Genomic DNA, 25540 nt, shown 5'->3' with positions numbered 1-25540 from the left:
CACGATTTTGGTATGTAGATAGCTTAAGTGATACTTTGTATGGTTGGACGGTCCAACCATACAAAAGAACTTGGACGACAATCATGCAAATCAGATTCTTATTTGCATAATTAATGAGGCAATTTCAAAGACCCGCTACGTTCCTTGATATGACTATTCAGATATTTGACATTTGTAACTGAGGAAGAGAGGAACGTTAATAGATAGGAAAGATGCAAATGAAGACCTAATTTGCATACTCAATAAGAAACTACTATAATTCCGTACTGGTAAATGATGGCAATTTCCTACTTGTGGCATTAGGAAGTTATGTGACTGTGAACATCGTTGAATTGAATTATGCTAATAAGGACCTCATTTGCATAATTGATGATAAGCTCGTACTTTGTTTAGCTCATACTTCTGTCACAACGTCTGTTACTAGTATTTGGATGGAGAAGATGATCAACTGGTATGATTTACAATTGATGGGAAACACTCTTAATACCTCAGGCATAAAGGTTAAAATCATTTGGCGAAGGCATGAGGTCGTGGAACTCTAGTTTATAGATGATTTTCTCACTAAAATGTCTAACTCTGTTAACTGATCTGGTGTAAAACTAAGAGAACGTATATAGTCCGACACTTTTCAAAAGAGTTCATATTGAGATTTGGCAGGATTGTCGGATTTTTAATTTGTGCACTATCAAGTGTTATCAAGGTGTAATTGTATGGGTTTTGACAGGCATTTTATACAACAACGAGTCAGATCCTGCATCATGATGAAGAACATGCTACGTTTCCTCTATTTTGTAACAATGTCCCTGACGTCCTTCAGCAGTGCAGCCTGTACCGAAATATAGTTTTTTTTAATAACTACAATAATTTCTAAGTTAATTAAGTTCATGTTAAACTCGAAACTGAAGCTCAGGCATTGATTCAGGTGTATACGTGTTAGATCATAGAGGGCCTTAGAACATGTTGACTTTCTATGCTGTGTTACCAGCTAGTAAATGTACGTCGACCCATTTTCTGTCTAGAAATGGAAGAACTTGGTTGAACAATAAAATGGGCAAAACCTCCAAAATATAAACTGTTATTTCTATAGAAGTGCTCTTAGTCTAGGACAGATATAAGACATTTTGAGCACCGGACACAAACGTTCGTCCCAGCACCGGACATAAACCAGGCAGGGCCTGGTTCAGAGGCTAAAAGAGACGGGCACGTCCAGCAGACCAGAAGACGCGTACGTACATTGGGACGTTACAAAAACTACAACTGACAATCAGTTTCCAAGATAAATATCTGTGTAGTATCTCTGTGTGTTCGTGTGCTCAATGCTATAGTATGCGACAGTCAGGCCTCTTACTGATGAAATGAACTGTTGCCATTGATCATATCTGTAATAGTTTTATTGAGGCTATCGTCATGGATGTATAGAGTGCACAGATCTACATATCTCGGTGTCTCTTCACGTCTAACGTTACATGTAACGTTACGCAGGTTTGAACTATGATGAACCCTTTTTGTCAAAGACGAGATGCCTGAAGTACAAGAGTACAAAAAGTTGTGATGCTGTTGCCCGGAGAAGTTGACTATTGGTGGACGGACGACTGTGATAAGGATAGGGGTGTTGACAACAGTTGGCACTGCTCAAAGTAGATTATTTTTCTCATTCCGTCTAACGATTTGTTTAATACTTAGGGCGAAACTTTTACATTTTTGTAGTAAGCCGTGTTTTCTTCTCGGCGAGGGTCATCTGAACTTTTAAACCTATCAATTCTGAATGAACCCCTTAAAATTAGGCCTACATAGCATATCCCTACTTTGTTACGTCTGTTCTGGAACAATGTCAAGCGAGAAGCCCTACCTACCACAATCGAACACCTTGGTAACACGTCAATAGACCACTACACCCTCCGTCAGGAACGGACGTGCGCGCACATCTCTGCAGAAAAATCGCTTCCCGTTTTGGGAAGAGCGCGTGTTAGAGACACACCGTCCGGAGAGTCGTTCACCAGCCGTCTCTGCACCCGGAGGTGAAATAATCTCCCCTTAGACCCTGACGCCAAGAAGTTATGGGCAGTTAAAAAGTTGCTCATAATCAGAGAACATCTAGAGGATTCCACGACGCCATCCTGCAGCACCCGTAATCTCCGCAAGAGGACGTTCCATCCCAAAGTCGCCTGCCTGGCAAATCTGAGTTCCACCTTCCATTTCCACACTGCAGTCGGACCGAGCAGGATGGGTTAGACACAAGTCACAACTCCGCCGGGCCTGGTGCCTTCAGGGCACTGAAGGTCCAAAGACTCTAGAAAAGAGAACTATTGTTTTGTTATTCACGAACTTTACGGACTATATTCTTCGTTTTTACCAGTTTACATCGACCGTCTATTCAAGAAACAAGGTAAGAGCGCGTAAAGATGATTGTAACGACATCACGTTTTTAGAGTGACTGTGTGGAGGGTTGAGTTTTGAAGGCCATAACTTATAATTCATACCCGTGACCGTGTGTTAACTGGTTGACAGTCTAATAAGCCACAAGAAGGTCCTACCAGCCTGCAGTCTCTATTAAACTGTAGCTGTGTCGTTTTGTTCATGGCGGGTTCTGGTCCGGAGGCGACAACTGGATTGACCAGATCGTGTTTTTGCCCCCCTCCCACAGTCAGCTGTGCAGTCAGAAACGATTGCGAAGTAGAATGTATTTTCAAATGTAGTTAGGTGCGAAGTTCCTCTAAAAAGATTATTGAAGTTTGTAATTAGTAAGAAGACTCATGCTGTCTTTTCACTTCAGTTATCCTGTCAGCGGCTTAGCAGATCTTCATGTAACATGTATCTAAGTGTGAAGTTTGTGTATTCCTATTGAATAATTATTTATTGAAGCGAGTAAAGGTAGCCACATGACCCATACGGTATTTTTAGAAACTTCTAGAGACATGTACTATTCCTGTATTCGAATTTCGTCGTTGTGTAGCTTAAAAATATACCTATGATGTTTGGTGAGACCTTTTGACACGGAATGAAATGAACTAAAAACTAAAGTGCACAAAAGAGAAAGTCTTCCATTTTTGGATGGAGCATAAATTGATTGGCTGGGGTAACCTCTTCAACATTGTTTCTAAACCACCCTGATTAGTGATACTTCATGATCAGTGTTCCATGTGTAAACAATAGACAGGAAACAGATCTTTACCTGCATGCTGCATGTAGTTACATGTAACAGAATTGTAAGCCACCAGTCACCAAGAATTAGACAGGATTTCTTCAGCTCAGTCATTCATGACATTTTTTTCTTTTCCTCTTTCAGTATTAAGCAACACAAATCAACATGAGCAACTCTGAGAAGGAACGCTTTGCCCTGCGCCAGCAGAAATACACCAATGCCATTATCCGTGGACGTCGCCACGTCCCCACCCCTGAAGCCATCCCCCCGTCCTCTCTCCTGGATGCGCCCCAGCTGCCTCCCGTTCCCCTGCCTTCACCACCGCGGGAGCCTCTCCCTGAGCCGAGGTACAGACGACCAAAACACCTGGTCACCAACCTTAACAAGAAACAGCCGGCTCCTAAGGGTGGATTCACTGCAGTAAACAGGTAAAGTATCAAGTTTCATGTACACCTGTCCTGTGTGGTAAGGGTTTGTTTTTAGCAGTATCTGTTCATCAGAAGTAAGATATGTTTTGTAGTAATGGTTCCTTGGTTTTCTCTTTGCACAGATATGCCAAGACTCCCACAAACCCAGATGGAAATACAAAGGTGTTTGAAGAGTATGCGGAAAGACTGACAGATATCCAGCGAAAACAGAACAACATGGGAGAGGACAAGCCACGTAAAAGGAGAACCTCCAGACGTGCAAAGACCCCGGCTCATGTCTCCATGATAAACTCTCTGGAAAATGAGGAGAACATGCCAGAGGCGGAACGCTACATGGCAAAGATGGAGTCCATGAAGACAGTACAAGACTCCATGGGAGTGGACAGAACAAAGTCCAAAAATTCTCGCAAGCCTGCAAAGACCCCCACCTCTAGGAAGACAGTGGACGATCAGCAACGTCTTCAGAAAATCCCAACAGCAGCAGGATACAATGATTGCATGGAGCGCAAAGTGGGAGAATTCTATGCCCCCACACCTACGATGGACAGGGAGGAAGACAGGAGGGACGTTAGCAGAGTAGCTGAGGTGGAGCAGGCGATTGAAACAGACACAAAACTGGAAGCTATCAAGAAGCAAAAGAAAAAGAGAAGGAAAACTTGTATTGAGGGATCCCTGGACTACACAGCAAATGTTAGTCTCGACAATATGAGTGCGACCTCTCTTGAAGTGTACATCCCTGATCATGACTGGGAGAAGGAAGACCATGCACAGAGCTGCTACAACATGTTGTCACAGCCTGGACACTTGAGCAGGGAGGACAGCACACCCACCATGGACAGGGAAGAAGACCCAAAGAACGTCAGCAGATTAGGTGAGGTGGAGCAGAGGATGGATACAGATACAAAACTGGAAGCCTTCAAGAAGCAGGAGAAGAAGAAAAAGAGGAAAGCTCATAATGAGGCACCACCCAGGTACACAGCAAATGTTGGCCTGGACAATATCAGTGCGACCTCTCTTGAAGCGTACACCCCTGACTGGGAGGAGGAGGACCGAGCACAGAGCTGTTATAGCACATCGTCACAGCCTGGACACTTGAGCAGGGAGGACAGCACCCCCACCATGGACAGGGACAAGGATTGTGAAGTGTATACCCCAGATTGGGAGGAAGAAGGCCAGGTACAGAGCTGTAAGACGTCACCGCAGCCTGGACATCTGAGCAGAGAGGATGACACACCCATTAAGGACAGCACTAAAGGCTGGATGTACATCATCAGAAAAAATGCACTTGAGGAGATGATGGCAACAGGGCATGACAGGGACGAGGATAGTCTGCACAGGAGGACACCCGTCCAGGGCAAAACAACCAAGAGGAGCCACAGGCCGAGAAAGGAGAAGATCGTCTTACCGAGCCTGACTGCTGATCCAGGCCTGATTCTGCAGGGAACCAAACTTCATAATCCTGGTGAGTTTTGTAGTGTAGGGATCAAACTTCAAACACCTGGTGAGTTTTGTAGTGTTAGAGTAGCAAACTTCATAACCCTGGTGAGTTTTGTAGTGTTAGAGTAGTAAACTTGATAATCCTGGTGAGTTTTGTAGTGCATGGAACCAAACTTCATAATCCTGGTGAATTCTGTAGTGTAGGGAACCAAACTTCAAACATCAGGTGAGTTTTGAAATGTAGGGAACCAAACTTCAAACACCTGGTGAGTTTTGTAGTGTAGGTAACCAAACTTCAAACACCTAGTGAGTTTTGTGGTATGGGGAAAAGCTTCAAACACATGGTGAGTTTTGTAGTGTAGGTTCATGCACTGCTAGAGAAAAGCTGCCCAACCGTGTCTGGGATTTCTGTTTGAAAATGTTGCTGTATAGGCAGGGCTGAAGTCTCTGATGATGTAGGGGCTCTAGTGCTTTGTTGTGGGGTGTAGAATAAGGATGAGTAAAAAAAAGGAATATACAGCTAGCTTACCCACATACTTATACAGTATTGCACTTTACACTCCCCAGATTGACTTAATCTTCCATTTCCCGTTTTATCCAGGTGTCCGCCTCCCTTCCATAGGAGATGGTGCTCTCTCTACTGCTGCCCTACCCAGCATCCCTGATGAGGAGATCGGCACAAAGCTGCCCCAAGTGAGTTGTATCTATATTGTACATGCCTTTATACTGCTGTAAGTTGTAAACTGTGCAAGAAGAGCCTCGGTAAAAAAGAGATGATTCTTCTTGTTACATGACTGAGGGAGTAATGAGAGACAGAAGACAGAATGGCTGACTTAAGAAAACTGGTACAGCTACTTTCCTGTCCTCTAAGGGTTTGTTCTCTCCATAATGCACACCAGCTGCAGTTTGGGACCAAGCGTGTGGGGAAGACTACATCGGACACGGTGACCTTCAAACAGCCCAGCGACAAGTCCAACGTCCGCAGCACCAAGCGGCATCAGAAGACTGACCGCGCCTCGCTGAAGGACAAGAAGTCCCAGAAACGGCGCCACCACAGCTCCAACCGCTCATCCCCCGACTTGTGAGTTGGTGTAACAGCGGACGTCTTAATATCATGTCCAGAACATTTATTGGCAGACTTACTGTGAATCATGTAACTACATGTATGTGTATTTTTCATGTAAAACCGTATTGTTGTACATTATGTCTGTGCAATTCCTGTTTTGTATGTACAAATAGGATGTATATCATTAGCCACAAACCATATGCTAGAAAGACAGAATAATGCTTTGAAACATAATTTCTGCACTCTATTGTACGTGAGCTACAGTCCATCAAATTTGGCTAGAAAAACAAAATATTTTCTGCACATTTCTGTACAGTTCCAAATTGATTGTTGAGGCACTAACATATCCTGGATAAACAAAAACTGTTATTGATATAGGTTGTTAAAATGGTCCATATGATTCGAGTTTTTTTTCAACACTGCATCAGTGCAACCGACAGGTGTGATATGCATCCCTACAGTAGTGTAACAGCCAGTGGGCAAGTCTTCAGACTTGTACTGGAACTGGACACTCCCACATTACTGTACAATCCCAGATAAATTGTTTAGGATCTAACATATCCTGGATAGACAGATATTGTCATTGTTTCAAGTTGTTGGAAACAGTCCATGTGATTTTACAACACTCCATCAGAACCTACAGGTCTGACATCTACCCCTACAGTAGTGTAACAGCCAGTGGACAAGTCTTCAGACATGTACAGGAACTGGACACTCCCACCTCCACAAGTCCTACTGGAGACCACCTCATGTGTAAGTTACTCCACTCACCAGTCCTACTCAGTGTTACATGACAGTCTGTCATAGATGGCTCACATGAGATGATCCCACTCAAACTACACCAGACCACACAGTACAGTTCCACTGCAGCTGGGGTGGGGAAGGGGACGTCAGGACCAACTCCACAGATAGGGGGCATTTGTCTCTTTCAGACTGTTCAATCTTTCCACACTGCACCATCTAGCTGATATGTCTGTGGCTTGCAGTGAGAGATGGCTGCCATGGGCCCCATCCTCACTGGACCCCACCGTCATGTCAGCTTGTTAGCAGTGATGGGAGGTTGGGCTAGTCTGTCAGGGACTTGTGCCCCCTATCTGTGGAGTTGGTCCTGACGTCCCCTTCCCCACCCCAGCTGCAGTGGAACTGTACTGTGTGGTCTGGTGTAGTTTGAGTGGGATCATCTCATGTGAGCCATCTCTGACAGACTGTGTCATGTAGCACTGAGTAGGACTGGTGTGTGGAGTAACTTACACATGAGGTGGTCTCCAGTAGGACTTGTGGAGGTGGGAGTGTCCAGTTCCTGTACATGTCTGAAGACTGGTCCACTGACTGGTACACTACTGTAGGGGTGTATGTCAGACCTGAAGGTTCTGATGCAGTGTTGTAAAATCACATGGACTGTTTCCCACAGCTTGAAACAATGACAGTATCTGTCTATCCAGGATATGTTAGTGCCTAAACAATCCATCTGGGACTGTGCAGTGATGTGGTAGTGTCCAGTTCCTTTACAAGTCTGAAGACTTGCCCACTGGCCGTTACACTACTGTGAGGGTGTATGTCAGACCTGTAGGTTCTGTTGTATTTTTCAGTTGTAGTTTAGACAATTATGTGGGCATGTGAGTTTACTGTCCTTTATTACACATGGTGGACTTAAGTAGCTGGATTAACTTTTCGGAGAAGAAACTTTGACTTTGTCTTACATTATGGACTGGACATGTAAATCTAAATGTTCTTTTCACTTTTCGAATGTCTGAATGTGAAGGAGTTTCAATTCAAAGTGAGGATGAGCAATAACAATATGATATGAGTTGAACATACTCTCAGGGTGACACAGTTGTACAGAAACACTTTATGCTACAATGTTGACTGGACATCCAAATATCTAATGATCTTTTTACTTTTCAACTGTCTGAATGTTAAGAATTTTCAATCCAAAGTCGGGACAAGCAATATAACAATTGGATATAATTTGAACAAACTCTCAGGGCGACACAGTTGTACAGAAACGTTGCTTTTGACAGAGATTCCACTTCATCGCAACATCTTTTAAAATGTTTTTTTGTTCATTACAAAATCATTTTCATTTTAAGTCTCCAGCATAACTGGTATGCACAGAAATGTAATATCTTCAGCCATTTGATATGTTTCTGTACAACATATTGTATATATCTTTTTTTGCATTCTGTTTCGAATGTTTTCATACGTAACAATATGTGTAGTATACAATTGTGTGATATGGTGATGTTTATACTTAACTATGGTACACACTATCTGTACCAGTTAACATGTCTATGGTTTACATTGCCAATAAATGTAGCTATGAGGAAAATATTCTGGCTCAGTCTGCCTTAATTCTGTTGGAGCCCTGTACATCTGTTTCATCTGTCCTTAGTTCTTAGTAACACATCAAAAAGTGCATTGCCCCTGTTACCGAGTGTGTTACGCCGAAGGTTTATACCAGCTATACAGATACAGATATAGATACAGTTGTGACACACCAAGGAGACTGGTGGCTCTGTCCCCGGTGCTGAATGGCACACCAACAAATCTGGTGCTTCTGCCCTTGGCAATGAATGAAACACGAAGATTGGTGCCCCTGTCCCTGGTGCTAAATGTCACACCGTCAAGACTGGTACCTCTGTCCCTTATGCTGAATGTCACACCGTCAAGAGTCAAGACTGGTACCTCTGTCCTTGGTGCTGAACAACACATCAACCAGACGGGTACCCCTGTCCTTGGTTCTGGATGACACGTCAACAAGGCGTGTGTCCCTGGTGCTGAACAACACACCAACAAGACGTGTGTCCTTGTCCTTGGTGCTGAACAGCACATCAACAAGACGCGTGCCCGTCTCTGGTGCCAAATGACTCCTTGTCTATGGTACTTAATGACACATCAATAAAACTTGCACCTATGTGCTGAACGATGCACTAATAGCACCGGTGCCCTTTGTACTAAATGGAACTTTGAAGTATCACAATATACCTTTACGATCTTCACAGAACAGGAGTAAAATAAGAGTCGTTGGTTGTGTTTCAATCTCTGTATTCTTTCTATTAGTACATATTCTAACCATCATGACTTTAATCGTGCCAAATCGTGCCACAATATGCCTAGATACAGGAAGAAAAGATTACAGTAGAGCAACAAGAAGCACTTCTCTGTTACCACACTACGGTCATGACAATGACAAAGAGGCACTGGAGGACTCTACAAAAACTAACCAACGCGTCTCTCCTGTGTCTGACACAGATGTAAGATGGCACGATGCTACGAGGAGCTACATGTGTGAATGAATAGACAATTCCATATTGTATCAAAACCCACAGAGAGACTTTCTCGTTGCACAATTTTGGAGATTGTTTTCAAACAGAAATAGGCGACACAAGCGCTCTTACCATGTCTTTTTGTCGATAATGTAAAGTTCCCGAGATCTCGTGTCAACATTTTTCAAGTAAAGGTTCTTTATGACTTATTCACCCCTTCCAGAGTTCTGTTGTGGTTTATCGTATTGACATTTCACAGCTCTTATTCTTCCCATTGTTTTAGCTATCACGTACACAACAGTCGAATATTTAACGTTACAAAATGACAGCAAGATGTTATAAAATCGTCCCTATGTACAAATATCAGCGCATATGTCTAATGCACGTAATGATATTGCGCTTTCGAGTGCGTTCCAGATAAGCTAACCTACTGTTTTTACAAAATGCAATAAAGAAAAGCAGTTTTGCTGTGGTGTTGGGGATTATTGTGGATACAGACTGTCCAAGGTTTGATCACTCCAGCACGTGGATTTCATGGTAGTTTGGAGGTCGTCTGCTATTTGCCTCAGCCAGCTTCCACTTCTCTATCCCCGATGCTTCCTGGGTACGAGAGGATATATACACAGTTATCGGCCACGTTGTGATAGACCTGTTGTTACTCAGTACCTAACGCCTGGAGCTTGGCGTGATATATTATGAACAATATTGATATCAACATGGAAGCTTATTTCATTTGGTGAAGTACATTATGAGCAACAGTTTATTCTTTATTAAACAATAGCAATACATAGTAACGTTACATAGAATCCTTGTATCCTTTAATTTTGTATGAGACTATGTTAGTTTGATGTAGTTGTAACGGATAGCGACTTTGGGGTTTGGGGTCTTTCACAATCTATAAACCAGTATTGAAATACAAGAGCAAAGAACAGCATGCTTTTTTCAAAAGGCTTCCAGTGGTTTGGTTGAGACCACAATCACTTTGCTGAACATTTGAAGTCCAGACAACCGCCTACCGAAAACAATAGCACTAATGATCGACAGACAAACAAAAAAGAGAAAGAAGGTAAGAACACATTACACCGTGGTTAGTGCGCGAAACGGTGTGTAAATGACTTCTGATTGTGCTTTGATGCTGTAACGTGACGTACCCTCGTCTGTATGGGGTTTCCGCTGTTGTCATCCAAGGGGGAGTTGTTGTCAGAGGCCTTCATCTGCTGGTCCTTCACAGAGTAAGCCGGGAGGGCGTGTATTAGTCCTACAGGGATGATTAACAGTTTTTTATGCTCTACAATTGTATATAAGGATCAGGACTGGAGACATTGAAAATGCAGTATACCGTTGCACACAGTTCACAGTAAATGTACTGTAATACACCGTAATGAATCGTGCAGACATGCACTCTTTTCCGATCACACTGTTCAGAGAACGTACAGAAGGACCATCTGTCACGTGCACTGTGACTGTGTGTGTGAGTGATATACAGTTTTGTGATTTTTATTGGATTACTGTTAAGCAATGGTGCAGTTAATCATGTTGCTAACTGTTACATTTGGAACTGATAGGGGTGTGCAGCACTTGATCTGAATGATGAATGAATATTTCACAACGTTTCAATATTGTACGATACAAACTACTGCAGCATACTTGGATACGAGAGTCCGATGGAGTAAGGGTCCTTGTCCAGTCTGGGGGGAGGGCGTGGCTTCAGCGTCCCGTCAAGCTCGTCCAGCTCAAGGGACATTTCACGCGGCTTCTCCTGCGCCTGCGCGATGGGACCATGCTTCGGCGGCAGAGGTGGCATCGGCTTGGATACAGGCTCGCTGGAAGCCACTGTATACGGGGATGATTAAAAAAATTGGTTATCATAGTCCGATATTTTCAGTGGTTGACAGTGATCAAAAGCTACTGACTGCCCCCCCCCCTTCGCCCCGTCAGAAAGAGAAGAGCATGAAATCAATCTCCAATGCAAAAAATTGTCGGCTATCATGAGAGGGCAACATCCCCTTCTGAATGATTGACAGACCTGACTCCTGGTCGCTGATATGACACCTGTTCCTTCGCACCAGTAGGACGGTAACCACGGTAACGACGATGATGATCAGGATAATCGCGGTTACCACGGTGATGAGCAGCACCTGGGAGTCTACAGAAAACAGGTTTACAGTTACATGACATTACTCAGTTAAGACATGAAGAAAAATATATTTTCGATGTCACACTGCAACCATGGTGCGCCCATAAAGCAGCCAACGTAAAAAAAACGCAGGTGGCACTAAGTACTGTGATGGACAAAAAGCAGCAAGTACCTTGTATTTCTATGAGGAACTCCCGTTGATCTGAGCCGAACATGTTGGTCGCCTTGCAGACGTAACTGCCCGCCTGCCCAGCGCCAACGTCACGTATGACCAGAGTGCTCCTCCTGCCCCTAGTCACCGGCACCTCCCGTACGGTGATCGAGTCCCCTTCCGCGCCCAAGAAGATGGTCTCTTTACCTGAAGACACGCACGGGCAGGTATGTTCGATCAGTCATGGATTCAACATGGCCTAACAGTTCGACGGAAACTTGCTGCCCTATATGTATGTGCACAGGCGAGGGAGGACCAATGGTCTAAAGGAAGAGCTGAATGTGTTTTCTTCGCTATTTCTGGTTATCAGAGTAAGATTAAGACTTTGATTTCCTTTGCTTTAAAACCGGAGAGAAAAGGGATGAAAACTACACAATTCAATGTCGATGCACATGCATTACATTGTCCCTGCAATATTAAAATTGCAAAATGATGTTACTATCTTCAAGCAGCTAAAGTATCTTTGATAAACAGCACAGATTCTGTGTGGCGGCATACGTTTAGGGGTCTGTAACCTTGAGACTCACCATTTGAATCCCTCCATAACCAGGTGATGACCTCCGGTCTGGGGTCGGACCGGACCTCGCACACCAGGGAGGCGTCTGTTCCCTCCGTCACGAACAGCGTCTGACCGGACCGACCCAGAACATCTGGCCGTCCTGTCATGGAACAAAGTTGCTTGGTCATTAAAGGTTTAAGATGGGACTTTTGAATGCACAAACAAAATGTACGCAGTTCAAGTGCACATGTACATTTGATAATCAATAATATCAGTATTTTATCTGCCTTAAACATAAGTTGTAACGTTATATACCTATGACATCTATGAAGGTTTCCCTCTGTACATCCGGGAATCCTCGGCCAGTAGCGACGCATGCGTAGTCCCCCTCTACATCGTACGTAACCTGTGTCAGAACCAGCGGGTTGTTTAGGTAGAAGCTAGTTCCCTTCCGCCGCCACCTCACGATGGGCTGCGGGTTTCCTTCAGCAGTGCAGTCCAGACTGTACCCGTCCTGTCCGTAGAGCACCACGACCTTCTCGGCAAAGGTGTCCTTGATATCCGGGGCGTCTGCACGAGAAAATTACATTAATGGTTGAGAAGAGCAAAGAACAGTCTAGACGGTGGGAGTAAAATGTTAAGTCGAACGTCTGTGCTTTTCCCCTTCATCTATGTTTTTTTTTTAATGTCAACGACGTCGTCGTATTTTTGTTTTTTTCTTGCATAGTTGTCTAAGTTCTTTCCATCAACCTCTTTTCTTTCCGTCTGTAGAATGTCTTCATGCACAAAGTCAACGAAATTTTTTAGAGTAGTATAATCTGGACTTTTCGTAACAGGATTGTTACGAGCTAAACTTGTGACGATCATGATACTTCATTGGAGCATTGACCACACAATGGTACATACGTCACCCAGTAGAAGTAGACTTCTTAGAAGACTATATGATGCCATTAGTCTAACTCACACAGGACGTCCAGTGTCGTTCTCGCCAAACCGTCAGGTAAAACTCCGTTCTCCGCCTTGCAGCGGTACACCCCGGCATCGGACCGCTGGACGCTGCTGATCAGCAGGTTCTGGCCTCTGACGTGGTTTATGTAAGACAGATAACTGTTAAAACATACAATACACAAACAATACAATCCACAAACACACTTTCTCAATATCCACTCAATACTGTTTTATAAAATCCTCTCACCTAACCTCCCCCCGCACCAGAGACGCCTCCCCCAGCTTCTGCCACGTGACCACGGCAGGCGGGTTACTGTTCACCAAACAGGTCAGGTTGACGGTGTGTCCCGCCTTGACTCGCATGGACGTCACCAGGATACGAGCCTCGGGGGGAACTGTATAGAATAAAAAGATCATGGACGCTGTCATAAAGCATGCTCTTTATATGCTTTACATGCTGTCATAAAGCATGTGAGAGCACGTGAAGGAAGACGTTATATGTTTGTGCTTCCACAACGCCTATGGAAAACTACGTTGGTACTGAATGACGCTGACTAAAGGGCGCCTGCTAACTCACACTGCACGGACAGGATCTTGAAGGCAGTTTTGGGCTCCACGAGAGTCGGGAGGCCCTGGTCGGCCCGGCAGGAGAGGTTGGCGCCGTTGTCCCAGCGGGAGACGAACGGGATAGCCAGGCTCAGCGACACCGCGTTGTTCTGTGGCGACGTGTTGTGCGCAGACTCCGGCAATCTGGAGATTGGTTCATACATAACATACTTAAGACACGTGTGTCAACCAAGTTGCCCGGTCCAGGGAATCATGTAACTTCCATACACACATACATGAATACATACATACAATGATTTAGGCATGGCCTTAATGTGTCCAGCCTTTTTGTTGCCATATACTGACGGTTGATATTGTATACCTACTATTTCATAACTACAGAGCAAATCTTTACAATATTGTTTTCTTACATACGATGCTATGCTGTAAAAAAATTCTCTTCGTCGTACAGTAAAGTATATTTGCTGACGAACTTGCTTATTTTGAACATCACAAATACAAGGTCTATCTTTCCCCTAGAATAATGAGTTACCTGAATGGCACCGTGCCGTTGTACCAGGTGAGGCGGGGTGGTGGCCGCCCCCCTACCGCGCGGCACGTGAGTGTGAGCCCCTGTCCGGCACTGCGTGGTCTTTCATTGCCTACGATGTCAGGCGGACCTGAAAGGGGCTCTAAAGAAGGACAAAGTAGGCAAAGATACACGTATGCGTAATGACACAGCTAAAAGGATACAAGGTCGCAATTATTCACTGTAGTAATGATTCGTACATCTTCAGTCATATATGTGCCCGGCCAGGCACAAATGGGCTTCCAACTTCGTGGTTGCAATGAAAGCGGAGAAAAGCCACGCCTGTGTGTCTGTACCTACCGACAACTGTCAGCTTGACATCCGGCCCAGGCGGAAGTGGGAATGTCCTGCACCTGTACATCCCCTCGTCCTCTGGGCGGGTGCGGCGGATCTGCAGATCATAGTCTCCCCGCGAGGTGTCGCCCACAACACGGTGCCGTGGATACTCAGCCGCCACCGTGGTCCCCTGGGAGATATGCTGCAAATTCGGTGGACCGAACCATTCCACGATGCTGGAGGGGCTCAGACTGTTGAAGGAACACCGGATGGTTGCTGTCTGTCCTCTCAGGACTGCGGTTGGTTCCGGCTCTACTCGGTAGACGGCGCTGTGAACTGTATGGAAATCAAGCATTTAGAAATTGACAATCTTTCAGCACCAAGGAGAAAGACTGTCCGCCTTACAACCCACACTGACTTTTAGACTATTCATCTTTGCATTGCTATAGTTTATGTGTTTAGTATGACATATTCTATAGTCATATCTTCATGGTTTGTATGTCACAATACAATACAATATTTATTTCAAATAATCTCCACAAAAAATTAAATGACAGAAGAAGAAATCTGAAGATTGTCTGTAAGATATCAGTTAGTAAGTGCGTAAAATTCTCGCTGTCAGTTGAGCTAAGATAACCATTTTTCTGACGTTGTTTACGACGAGAGGGGAGTACTTGTATAAGTCATGTTACATGTTCCCATTAATGACAGACCTGCCTCGCCTGATGACAGCTCTCCAACAGGCCCTTCGTTTTCCGTCAATCAGGATAATTAGCGCCAGAGTGTTGTGTTGCACTACTGCCACTTGAAGGCGATGTGATTAGAATTTCAAACATACCGTACATGAACTGTGCTTCATTATATCATGGAATGTACGCCTCATGTGCCTTTTAAATGTATTTCGTGATCCATTACTCTGCATGTAAAGAGAGTGTATGTGGGCATATCTTGCGGTTACTCTCTCCTGTATACTTCACACCAATATCAAGTCGTTCATTGAACAGGAAGCTCTGCCTATCAATCATGTGTACAGGTGTCGACATCCAGTCAAACCGACTCTATCTACAATCAGTCCACAAGAACACCGGGGTACGAAACCATTTTACATCAAACACCGGGATAATCAAGACTTACAGTCGTAAGACTTCTACCGACCTGAAAGCGAAGGCTGATTCCCCTATATATCATGAAAAAGTTATCGGTAACTGCAAGATCTGTTAGTTAAGGAACTTTGGTGATAACAAGATTGACTGTTCAAAGATCGATAACGTGTTAGAAGTAGCATTAACGATCTGGCATAATCACCTTCTTCACTGTTATACAGTCGGGACTACATCATAAGTACTACATGTATTTGGCGCTGACTGTATGATTTATCAATACTTTTAAGGGATCATATGGACTTTATTTACAGACGGCTGTAAATTGTATCTTACCAGCGGCGAAGCTTTCATGTAAGCCATCCCCCACTTTTATACAAACCCATTTCGAAGATTTACTGCGGAAGTGCTGAAAATTTGTCACGGGGACAGTTGGATTGGAAGAAAATACGGGAGTGTGTAATCACCCAAAAGGCCACATCTGACGATTTATGTACAACTTTGGTACAGCCGCTGGAGGGAACAATGATGGTACATTTAGCAATGTCTATCTGATGTCTCAATATACACCGCACATATGTCTCCCGCTTGTTGCCATAGATGCCAAGTAGTAGGTAATTCTCAAATGATCGGCGGTTCACGTTAGGACTTCGCGTTTCTGCTCATCTTCGGGAAGTAACAAATCACATCTAAACACGGCAAAAGTATATATATCGCCAGACTTAAAACCATGCTGTATTCATAAATCCTAAGAAAATTATCTGAAGGTTACTAGTAGAGTTGAGCGGAGCAGAAGGGGGATACAGCAAGAGAGTGAAGACGGAGATCGAGAAAATGAGGGGTTCTCAAATTCCATTGGCTAAGAGACACAATTCATGGAACGTTGCAATAATAATTGTTTCTATAATCATAACAGTTGATAGATAATGCAATGCCGTCCGTAACATCTGGTAATCACCTTCACCGCACGACAAATTGAATTGTGGTGACTACACCGTAGGTGGTGCCTTCGTGCCCCGACCTTAGCACAGCTCCAGACGCGCGTAATTCGATTTTTGGTCTCATGTATATGTAATAGGCACTCCTGGGCACAATTAGCATGAATGTATTAAGAGCAGGATGTATGTTGTTTCAAAGGTCAGACGAAGGCAAAGAATCTAACTTCCTAAAACATGTTCAAGTTAGATTTATCGTCTTCTCATTACAAACATGGCTTTTCGTTTCTGCTTATTAACACTGCATTGTATTTCTGTTTATGAGAGGAGTCGCAATGTAAATGCCCACATTTTACCGGAAACAACTTCAAGTTTGCTTTTTTTCTGCTACAGAGATAGAAAAAATGCTTAAGCAACAAATTTCAGATGATTATTGCACAATGCCTCCGACAATTGAAAATAATTGTATTGTCAGGACGTCCAAGTAGCATCCTGTCTGCGGCTAGGGTGTAGTCTATGGTCAGAATTATCGATACGGCAGAGCTGAACGATATTGATTTCATGACGTTAATAATGAGTTGATCAGTCATTCAACCTCGACGACACCGTAGACGACGTAGTACGTCTCTAAAAAAACCAGACTTGAGAGCTGCCATTCCTGGCACTGGTCGCCGAGCAGCACCGATTCGGGATTGATTGATCACCAACACTCTGCACGCCTGTAGAGCCGTGCGTCTTGGCAGCTTGCATGCCGTTAAGATCGATCTCACAGCAGTGCGTCTATGATTCACGACAAACACGAGCACTTTGCCACAAAGAAATGTGCGTTATTTCATCGCCGTCATTTGTATTGCCCATTGCCCACAATCTAGACTTCACTTCAGTAACATCAATCTGGGCCTTAAGGACGCTTTCAACTAGCGGGCAGAGCCATTCATGAACCGTTTGCTCGTGGATATACTGGTCAGTGAGAATGACGTATGGGGTGCAGTGCCTGTAGTTGTGGCTAAAAAAGACCCGGGGAATAGTGACAGAAAGATGTCCTGGATCTGAAATAGACGTATGAGAAAGTTACTAAGAGATAAACTTAGATGTGACGTGCTAGCATAAATTACGATCACGTTGAAAGCTAGCCTTGCTAATAAACTCACTAAGATTTTTAATCAGATTTTAGAGTAGCAGTCTCTTTGTACAGAAGCACAAAAGTTAGCATCACCTGCCGCCAAACAAGAGACTATGTTGCATCAGCTTATCAGTAGTAACATTCGCCATATATCTATCGTAGCCTGCGGGCGCCGTAAAAACCATTAGCCCGATGACTGTGGCATATGCCGGCATGTCAGGGATATTTATGTGGGTCAGAACACGGAAACATTCAGGTCAACTCAACTTTCACGGGCGGTAAACCGACATTTCCTGGTGTTCCACTTTCTTCTCCTTTCACGGGGGTTCATGCTCCTTTCAAGAAAGCGTACAAAGGCTTGCAAATGTGCTTTGTGGGTACGTTATAATGGAATCATGTCTCATTTAAGTTTTACAGAATATATTAAGAGTACGACATAACTCATCCTTGCACCACAAAAAGTAGCAAAGCACCCATCGCACTACATTCTCCATGACGGGTTGTCATCTTGGACGAGGATGTACCTGTCTGCATTGTCTTGTGCTTGTGAGTGGCCGGGTGTAGTTAACCGATAAAAGTACAAGACCAGAGTAATTGTACAATAACGTAGAGATGGTGTAACGTTTGACTGGCCAGATACAAAAATGGTGTTTCATTGTTGTTGAGACCGGTGTGAAACTCTATGTAGTGCCGCGTCCATCCTAACGTCTGTCACGAAGTCATTCCAACGGTTTGACGAATGCTATAATTATTTCCTACAGTCTATTCCTATAGCCTGTTCCTAACCAACCTTGCCAGACAGGACGACATTCAGGAAAAGTGCATGTATATTGCTTTCCGGTCCTTCGAGGGGGTAACGTTTCATCTTGTGCTACAATTTCTGTGATGTCATCCTCTTCACACTGAAGGGTGACATCTTGTGTAGGTCACATTGTAATGATACATGATAGCACTCCTGACAGCGGGGAGAGAGATGATATTACGAGATGACTGTTTAATAATTCAGCGTCAGATTAATATTCACCAGTATGGTCGTTTGTCGCAACAGTTCCGTGTGTGTGTAACGTTAGTGAGTCGCGAGTCAAAAGCGGATGACCGACAAATTTAGTGACACAGTATATAATTTATGCACCGAAAAGCATGATTTAGGATAAGCGTGAAAGGAAACCCCATTGTAAGTTTAACTCCATTGTGCGTTTAAGGTAATCGAAATAAGTTACTGAGTACATACATTTTACATACATTGTAAGTTCCATTATACAAAGTAAATGAAGAGCTAGAACGCGTCCAACTATTGAGAAATACAGCACGATTAGACGCGGGTTTGACGACAAACTGACATGACCGGTTGGTTCCGGTGATGTTGACCTAACGGCCCCAAAAACGGATGGTCTTCGGTGATATTTCATTGCTGTTCATGCGCAAGCGCAGTTGTTCAATCCAGAGCCTACAGACATCAAGAATGTCAAGACCAGCTGACCCGAGTACAATTTTCCGTGTGCGGTATGGTGCGAGCAGTTTTACCTTACATGTGAGAAGCTTATATCTACCGGTAGGAGAGGGCACGTCTCCTGGCTTGTCCCTGCACATATCACAGTGAATGTTTTGCGTATTTATTTTGGTTTGCTATGATTCACCGCCTCTATCTTACAGGGATATTTTTCTATTATATTGCTGGATTCCGGACTGCCTGCGCCAAAACATCAGTATATCAGGGTTTGATGATCTACTCTCGTCATACAACGTACCCCCACTGGCGCCTTTTGTTAGACCCATGCATGGGTTAGAGAGTAACTGATAAATTGATTTTAATATCTTAATGAAAAAATAGACAATACCGTGTTCCGTAAAATTTTGACTGCCAAACAAGAAAGCAGTAAGCCACCATTTTAACCAGTAACCTCAAACATACTCTTCGATAACGTAAGTAAGTGGATAGTAATGATACTGTAGACTAATAGATTGCACAAAGTATGCATAAGCTGCCTGCAATAGAGGTAATATTGTTAAGATAAGAGACTTAACGCAGTCGTGGTTACACACCCCAGTCACGTCTGACTTAACTCTCCGGTGTTTTGTCTGCTATCGCCTGAGATCCCTGTAAAAATTTCATTAGTTCTGTGTCTGCATAAACCGCTGACACATGGCGCTGTCGGTGATTTCGTTTTCTAAATTATTTAATCGATGTCCCCTTCCGATTCCACCCGTGAGGCGATAAGTGCCTTGTATCGAGATTCATCGAAGCTTGAGTTTCAGCCGGCGTGCCCGAGGCCTATCGAATTTCGTGACTCAACAATCCTTTTTTTGTGGTGTCCCCGTGTCTGTACACAACAGATAACTAATTACACAATCATTATGGCATCCAGCGTGTGTAATTTGGGTCTTACTGAGGTACTGACGTTAGGGTTGGTGGATTATCGCGAGTGGGTGGGATTGTGATAGGACAGAGTAACAGGGGACAGGTGAATCCTGTTCGTCTGATGCCAGGGGGACGGAGACGGAATGGTATCGTGCAGTCCCGTGGATTTTGGTGGTATCATTTTGTAGCCATGTGACATGGGCGGTATTAGTTTGGACCGCTTTAATTTGTTCAAAGATGTGGGTCTGTTCAACCGGTATTTGAGCGATGTTGTTACGGTGAGGTGTTGAAGAAGACTTTATAGAGTTTTTGTCCAGTGAGTGCCTATGTGAAAATAACTCGCGAGCGGGGTGGGGGTAGTGTATCTACCAATGGCAGCGTAGGTGCATGTTGCATTCCAAATTCTCCCCAGTGCACATTCATTTGCTTGGTGGACTTTTTTGTCTCAAACTGACATCAAAATGTGAAAACTTCTTTCTGGATCCGTCAGTAACTTTTCTTGCCCTTCATCCTCACAGACTTTAACGGCCTTTCCTGCTTAACCCGCAGACAGCCTGACTGAAGCAAAACTGCGCCTTCCCGTTTCCCCGATACACTTGACAATTGTTTGTCGATTCCATTCCACTTTGACGGCCGCTGTTGGGAAATAATTACCGAAATACTGCTGATCTTGTATCCAGTGAATGCCCATTGAACCCATCAATACGCCACCACGGCGTTTAGTGCACCTGTAATGCGGTTAACATACTCGGGCATGTCTTACCCTTACAACGGGTGGGTAGCTGCTAGTACAGAACAGACACGGGGACCCCCAAATTCGCCGTATAACAAAAAAAGTACGAACACATACATGTACATCAACAAACCACATGTAAGCAGACAGCAGTCATAGTGTCATAAACATCCATACTGCACAGCTGTATATGTAATAAGTGATCTCAGGAGACATCGTTACCTGAACTCATATATCTTTGAAAGTTTTATTCAGTACGGATGAGAATGATATTTTGTTGGAGTAGCTGACGGAACGGTTATGCTACATGTCCATGCTTTCAGTCTTCGGGTAGGTCTTGCTCAGATTACATGCGATACCAGGAATTTAGCTTGCAGCACGGGGTCTCTTGTCAAGACAAAATACCTGCAAAATCACACTTTGATATAATTCCATTGCGCTTAAAAACTAGTGGGCAAACTACTGTAGTACGTCACCCATTGAATTAATGTCTCTAAAACAACACACCTTCGTTTTAGACAGAATGTGAAACGCTGGTTCAAAACACAAATTGAACCGCAGACCTAATTTGAATGTTGCCTGCAACTTGTCAACCCCCGCCGATGATGTTAGAATTTTAAATCATGTTGTTAATTGGCAGGTTGAGTACTCCACAATCTATAAGAGCTGCTCTTCTGAGACTTTAAGGATCTACAGATGGAAAGAATCGATTTCAGGAATCCTAAACAGCTGTTTCCCTGGAATTTGGGTCTCTAGGATTAGTGGTTTCTGCAGCGAGGAGTTTGGTAAGGCGAAATGGATGAATAAATCGTTCACCATCTGATATATCAGGAGGAACGCGTCGCCTGGGGGTTTAATTGTGAAGAGATAGCGCAGATCGATTCTGACATATTGGATCCCTGGAATAAAGTATTTCTGCGAGGAAAGTGCGAGGATATCGGTGTGTGCGCAACTTGTTATATACAGTTTCAAAATGTAGCTTTACGTTTCGTATGAATTCGAAGCAACGCATACACTGCCAACAATGCACATTCTGGTTAGGTTGCATGAAATTCTATGATGATTTAATGGTGTAGCTCTAAAAAGGTATAAAAAATCTAATCAAACACCAATGGTACCACAGCCAAGGTGAAAACAAACGACGAACGATCAAACCACTCCTCTTGACTACTTCTACATGTAGATGCACTGCAGGTTGCTGAGTTGATTTGACTTGACAAGTTTTCACGTGAGGTTGTCACTGCTAACTGTTGAGTCCTTTGACGTAAATAGGCACTTAGGGCCTACTTAAAGCAAAGGAGGCACATTTCTGTATCATGAAAAAATCCGGGTATTTGATATAGCATCTGGAAGGTTGCCCGGTGACATCTGACCTTTGATTGCGCATACTACATATCTCACACTATACGTTTCGTTATGTTACATATCAGCAGATGTCAACCATCACAGAAAACGTAAGAGTGTAAATATGTTGCGATGGTTGCAATGCGCGAAGTTGTTATGGTTATTTGGTAGTTAATCATGACCTTTGTATTTCTTTGCTATGCAAGATGCAGAATTCTGATTAATGAATTTGTTTTTTGTTTTCCATTAAGTGGATAGAACGTGTCATCCGGATTGCTTCCCCGTGGTGATGTGATTAGAGAAACATGCACACGGGGCCCCAGGGACCGTGTCTAACCAAGTTTTACAAATTCTGATCGTGTTTCTGTGCATAAATGAATACAAGTTAATGTAAAAATCCAATCACACGCCAGACTACTTTATATCAAAGGAATGCTGCAGTCTGTTCGCTAGTATTTCTCACAGCAGCAGGGTTAATTCTGCCAGCAGTGATTCATTGTCGCTCACACAGATATTAAACATAAAAAGTAGAAAATACGTACAAAAATCAATAGCCAAATACTCAATATATATGCAGGTACCTGTAATTGTCATATGTTCAATAGATACGGTACGGCAAAATGACATTTCGCACATTCCACCTACGAGGAAACGATATTGTTGCCCCGAACAATAAGCAGGGCTGTAAGTCAAATTAGACCTGGCATTAACTTTACACGCGTGGCGTGTGCTAATTAGAACCATTTTTCACGGAGTACCTTTTAATGAGAAACATTCCTGCCCTGAACTCCATCCATCACTCTCACGGTGTGCCGAATCTGGGTTTCAAATGCGGGGCTTAATTGGTTTTGGGAGTGCCAGAGGCTGCGGCAGTAATTGCCGACATTCGCAGTTTAAAAGAACTGCCAGCCTCACATCGATTCCAACAAACTCACCCGGAAGGTCTGGCCGAGTCCCAGAAGAAATACGGGCAGTAAAGTACGGGCGTTACTGTTCATCAGCTGAGTCAATCTATCTTTGCTGTGGATATTCTTTCCACGATAAGTAGCTCAAAGATCACCGCATTACAACAAAGCCTTGACCACGATGCTTAAGATGATCTTTCTTCAGATCCTTTCTGCTTCTAACGAATTTCTCCTCTATTGTAGTAATATTACCCCACCGTTTGCATGAAACTCTCTTACTTTTTCTTCAGTTTCATTCCCCTTCTTTTTCTACTCAATGCTTCCACCCAGTCGACATTCCTTGAGATACTTCGGTTCTCCCACGTACCGTCGGCCCTTCTATTTTACTATCTCCTGCCTCTTTGTCTAATGTTCACATGTTCTGCTAATGTCTGTGAGCACATCATACCTTTCAGCACCGCGGACAGCACCAGCAGCAGGACGGTGGTTGCCATGGACGGCCCGGTGACTGGAGTCATCCTGTCCACTCTTCACACCCGGAGTCGTGACGTCCAACACCGCGCCCAGTGGTTCTACTGCGGAGCTGAAAATCCTAGGATCTGAGCTGGGATTTCTGAAAGAACCAAGGGGAGACCAATCAGTGCGTAAGGAACTACCGATCGAAGCTCATATGAAAGTTAAGGTGCGAATCAATGAAAGGTCGGAATGTTACGAACAGTTCCGACTCCTGGCTGGTGGAGTGTTCAGCTTAAGGATTGAAGCAGACTTACGTTAGACCAGAACAGCCATAAAACGCAGTAGCACTCCTGACAATCTATATCGATCTCTTATTTTGGTTACATTTATTCATTTCTTTCGCTCCAACAGTGGTGAGCATGTATAACAGATAAAACATACGCGGAAATCTTTCGCATATCTAAGACTAAGTTAACGGTGTGTTTGTTTGTTTGGAATGTATTGCATACCTGGTAAACAGAGTACAAGTTAGAATAGTTTGACACATACGTAGGCTGGTAACACAGTGTGCAGACTGTTACTTACGATGTCCACCTGCCTCAAACGATAACCGGTGCCTTTCACAATGGATTACCAGGCTCTATGGGTGATGCTCTGACTGTAGTCTAGGTTTACGCTCAAAGCCTAACAAAGACATGCGCCTGACTTCTGGACTGACGATACTGTTTGCTGGTGGACTGAGGGGTGCTAGGGCCTGAAGCGGGGGTGCACTGGATCAATGGCACCTGCTGATAACCTGCCCTTTTCACATCGACGCACAGGAGGTCATGTAAATTTGAGGCGACGAAATGTGTGAGATAGGAAACGCATGCGCTTCCAGTAAATCAATGTTGGTGAAATATGTAGAGGTGTCAGAAATTCAGTAATGCATTTTTAAGGTGTTGAAAGCACCTAATGGAAATTCCATTGTCCTCTGCCTCTGCTGGCAAGGTCTCTACCTGATATGTTACCTTTTCAGGTCGTTTTAAACGTAACTTGATAAAGACAAAATCAAATGGGCAACAAAAAAAACACACAGGAAATGTCTTTATAAAAATAATCTGAGAGTGAAAGTTTTAGATATGCGACAGTCCATTCATCATTCAATTATTGGAAAGAAACGAATGCGAAAGAAAATATAAGGGGCAAAGAGGCGACGGGTTGCATAAGAGTAAAGATGAGAGAGGGATGAATTGTTTCAGAGTGTAATTAGCTCACGTGAAATCAATATTATTCTTCTGAAATTCTATCAGACTAATGCATATATACACACGCAAAGTAATGAAGCTTAAACCTTAAGGATTAGCATGGGGAACCTGCAATTAGCTGGGAATTAGAAAATTACGTTTCGCCAGAACGTTTCTAATCGTGTTCTACATAACTTTCCTGAGCACCGGGTCGATATCTAGATGCTGCCATCGGGACATAGTTGTAATCTGCATCGTTGGGTTTTCTAATTAACGCGCTGGGTTCAAAGTCGATCCTCAAAATCGTTGAACAAGTCTGCGAACACTCCGTACGCGGACAGGCCTGGCTGGCGTCGGTCGATAGCCTGCCGGCACTCCGGTTAGAGCGCTGGCCGGCGGCTCCAAGGACATCAGCAGTCAATATCGCGCTCAGGAGAAGATTAAGACCTTTCCTCAGATTTCAACGTTCTGCACATGACAAACATGACTCATGCACCAGGTTCTGTGCGACGGTTTAAGTCAATTTAGCCAAGAAACTATGACCCGAAATATTCTTTGTTCACATAGAGTGCTAACTCGTACTGCGCAGCGTACGGGGAAACAACTGGTGATATCTTGACATGCACCTTTGTTCCAAAAATATTTCTGGCTGTTTAGATAGTCAATACACTTCACTGACTGATATAAACCTTATCTCCTCCCATGATAAATCCAGTGGTCCTCTCACATTTGCTTTACTTCCCACCGGCCTGAACGACACATCAACACACAGCCGGGCAGGCAAATCTCGACACACAGCCGGGCAGGCAAATCT

General features: G+C 43.8%; 2 protein-coding genes across 2 annotated transcripts; one reads left to right on the top strand and one right to left on the bottom strand.

Annotated features, from left to right (window-relative positions):
* Nucleotides 1-1851: 1851 nt before the first annotated feature.
* On the top strand, nucleotides 1852-8404 carry LOC136430411 (uncharacterized). Its single transcript, XM_066420995.1, has 5 exons — nucleotides 1852-2386; nucleotides 3287-3570; nucleotides 3693-5032; nucleotides 5609-5700; nucleotides 5907-8404. The coding sequence occupies exons 2-5, from the start codon at nucleotides 3308-3310 to the stop codon at nucleotides 6090-6092; spliced, it is 1881 nt and encodes a 626-aa protein (XP_066277092.1). The 5' UTR covers nucleotides 1852-2386; nucleotides 3287-3307; the 3' UTR covers nucleotides 6093-8404.
* A 697-nt stretch (nucleotides 8405-9101) lies between these two features.
* LOC136430410 (irregular chiasm C-roughest protein-like) lies at nucleotides 9102-23608 on the bottom strand. The gene is made up of 13 exons (XM_066420994.1): nucleotides 23493-23608; nucleotides 14570-14881; nucleotides 14234-14372; nucleotides 13712-13884; nucleotides 13382-13529; nucleotides 13151-13266; nucleotides 12502-12756; nucleotides 12215-12346; nucleotides 11649-11834; nucleotides 11366-11485; nucleotides 10987-11172; nucleotides 10491-10597; nucleotides 9102-9939 (listed from the first exon to the last, which is right to left on the bottom strand). The coding sequence occupies exons 1-13, from the start codon at nucleotides 23560-23562 to the stop codon at nucleotides 9853-9855; spliced, it is 2031 nt and encodes a 676-aa protein (XP_066277091.1). The 5' UTR covers nucleotides 23563-23608; the 3' UTR covers nucleotides 9102-9852.
* Nucleotides 23609-25540: the final 1932 nt, after the last annotated feature.

Source organism: Branchiostoma lanceolatum, chromosome 3 (genome assembly GCF_035083965.1).
Source record: "Branchiostoma lanceolatum isolate klBraLanc5 chromosome 3, klBraLanc5.hap2, whole genome shotgun sequence".
Classification (NCBI taxonomy): domain Eukaryota; kingdom Metazoa; phylum Chordata; class Leptocardii; order Amphioxiformes; family Branchiostomatidae; genus Branchiostoma; species Branchiostoma lanceolatum.
Note: the sequence above shows the minus strand (reverse complement) of the source record. Positions and strands in the feature narration are given on the sequence as shown.

Coding starts and splice junctions, on each gene's coding strand:
- LOC136430410 (XM_066420994.1), bottom strand. CDS start 23,562: ATGACTCCAGTCACCGGGCCGTCCATGGCAACCACCGTCCTGCTGCTG. Junction 13,530..13,711: donor CAAGATCCTGTCCGTGCAGT/GTGAGTTAGCAG, acceptor TATTCTATACAG/TTCCCCCCGAGGCTCGTATC. Junction 13,267..13,381: donor CTGGTGCGGGGGGAGGTTAG/GTGAGAGGATTT, acceptor AAACCACGTCAG/AGGCCAGAACCTGCTGATCA.
- LOC136430411 (XM_066420995.1), top strand. CDS start 3,308: ATGAGCAACTCTGAGAAGGAACGCTTTGCCCTGCGCCAGCAGAAATAC. Junction 5,033..5,608: donor AACCAAACTTCATAATCCTG/GTGAGTTTTGTA, acceptor CGTTTTATCCAG/GTGTCCGCCTCCCTTCCATA. Junction 5,701..5,906: donor TCGGCACAAAGCTGCCCCAA/GTGAGTTGTATC, acceptor AATGCACACCAG/CTGCAGTTTGGGACCAAGCG.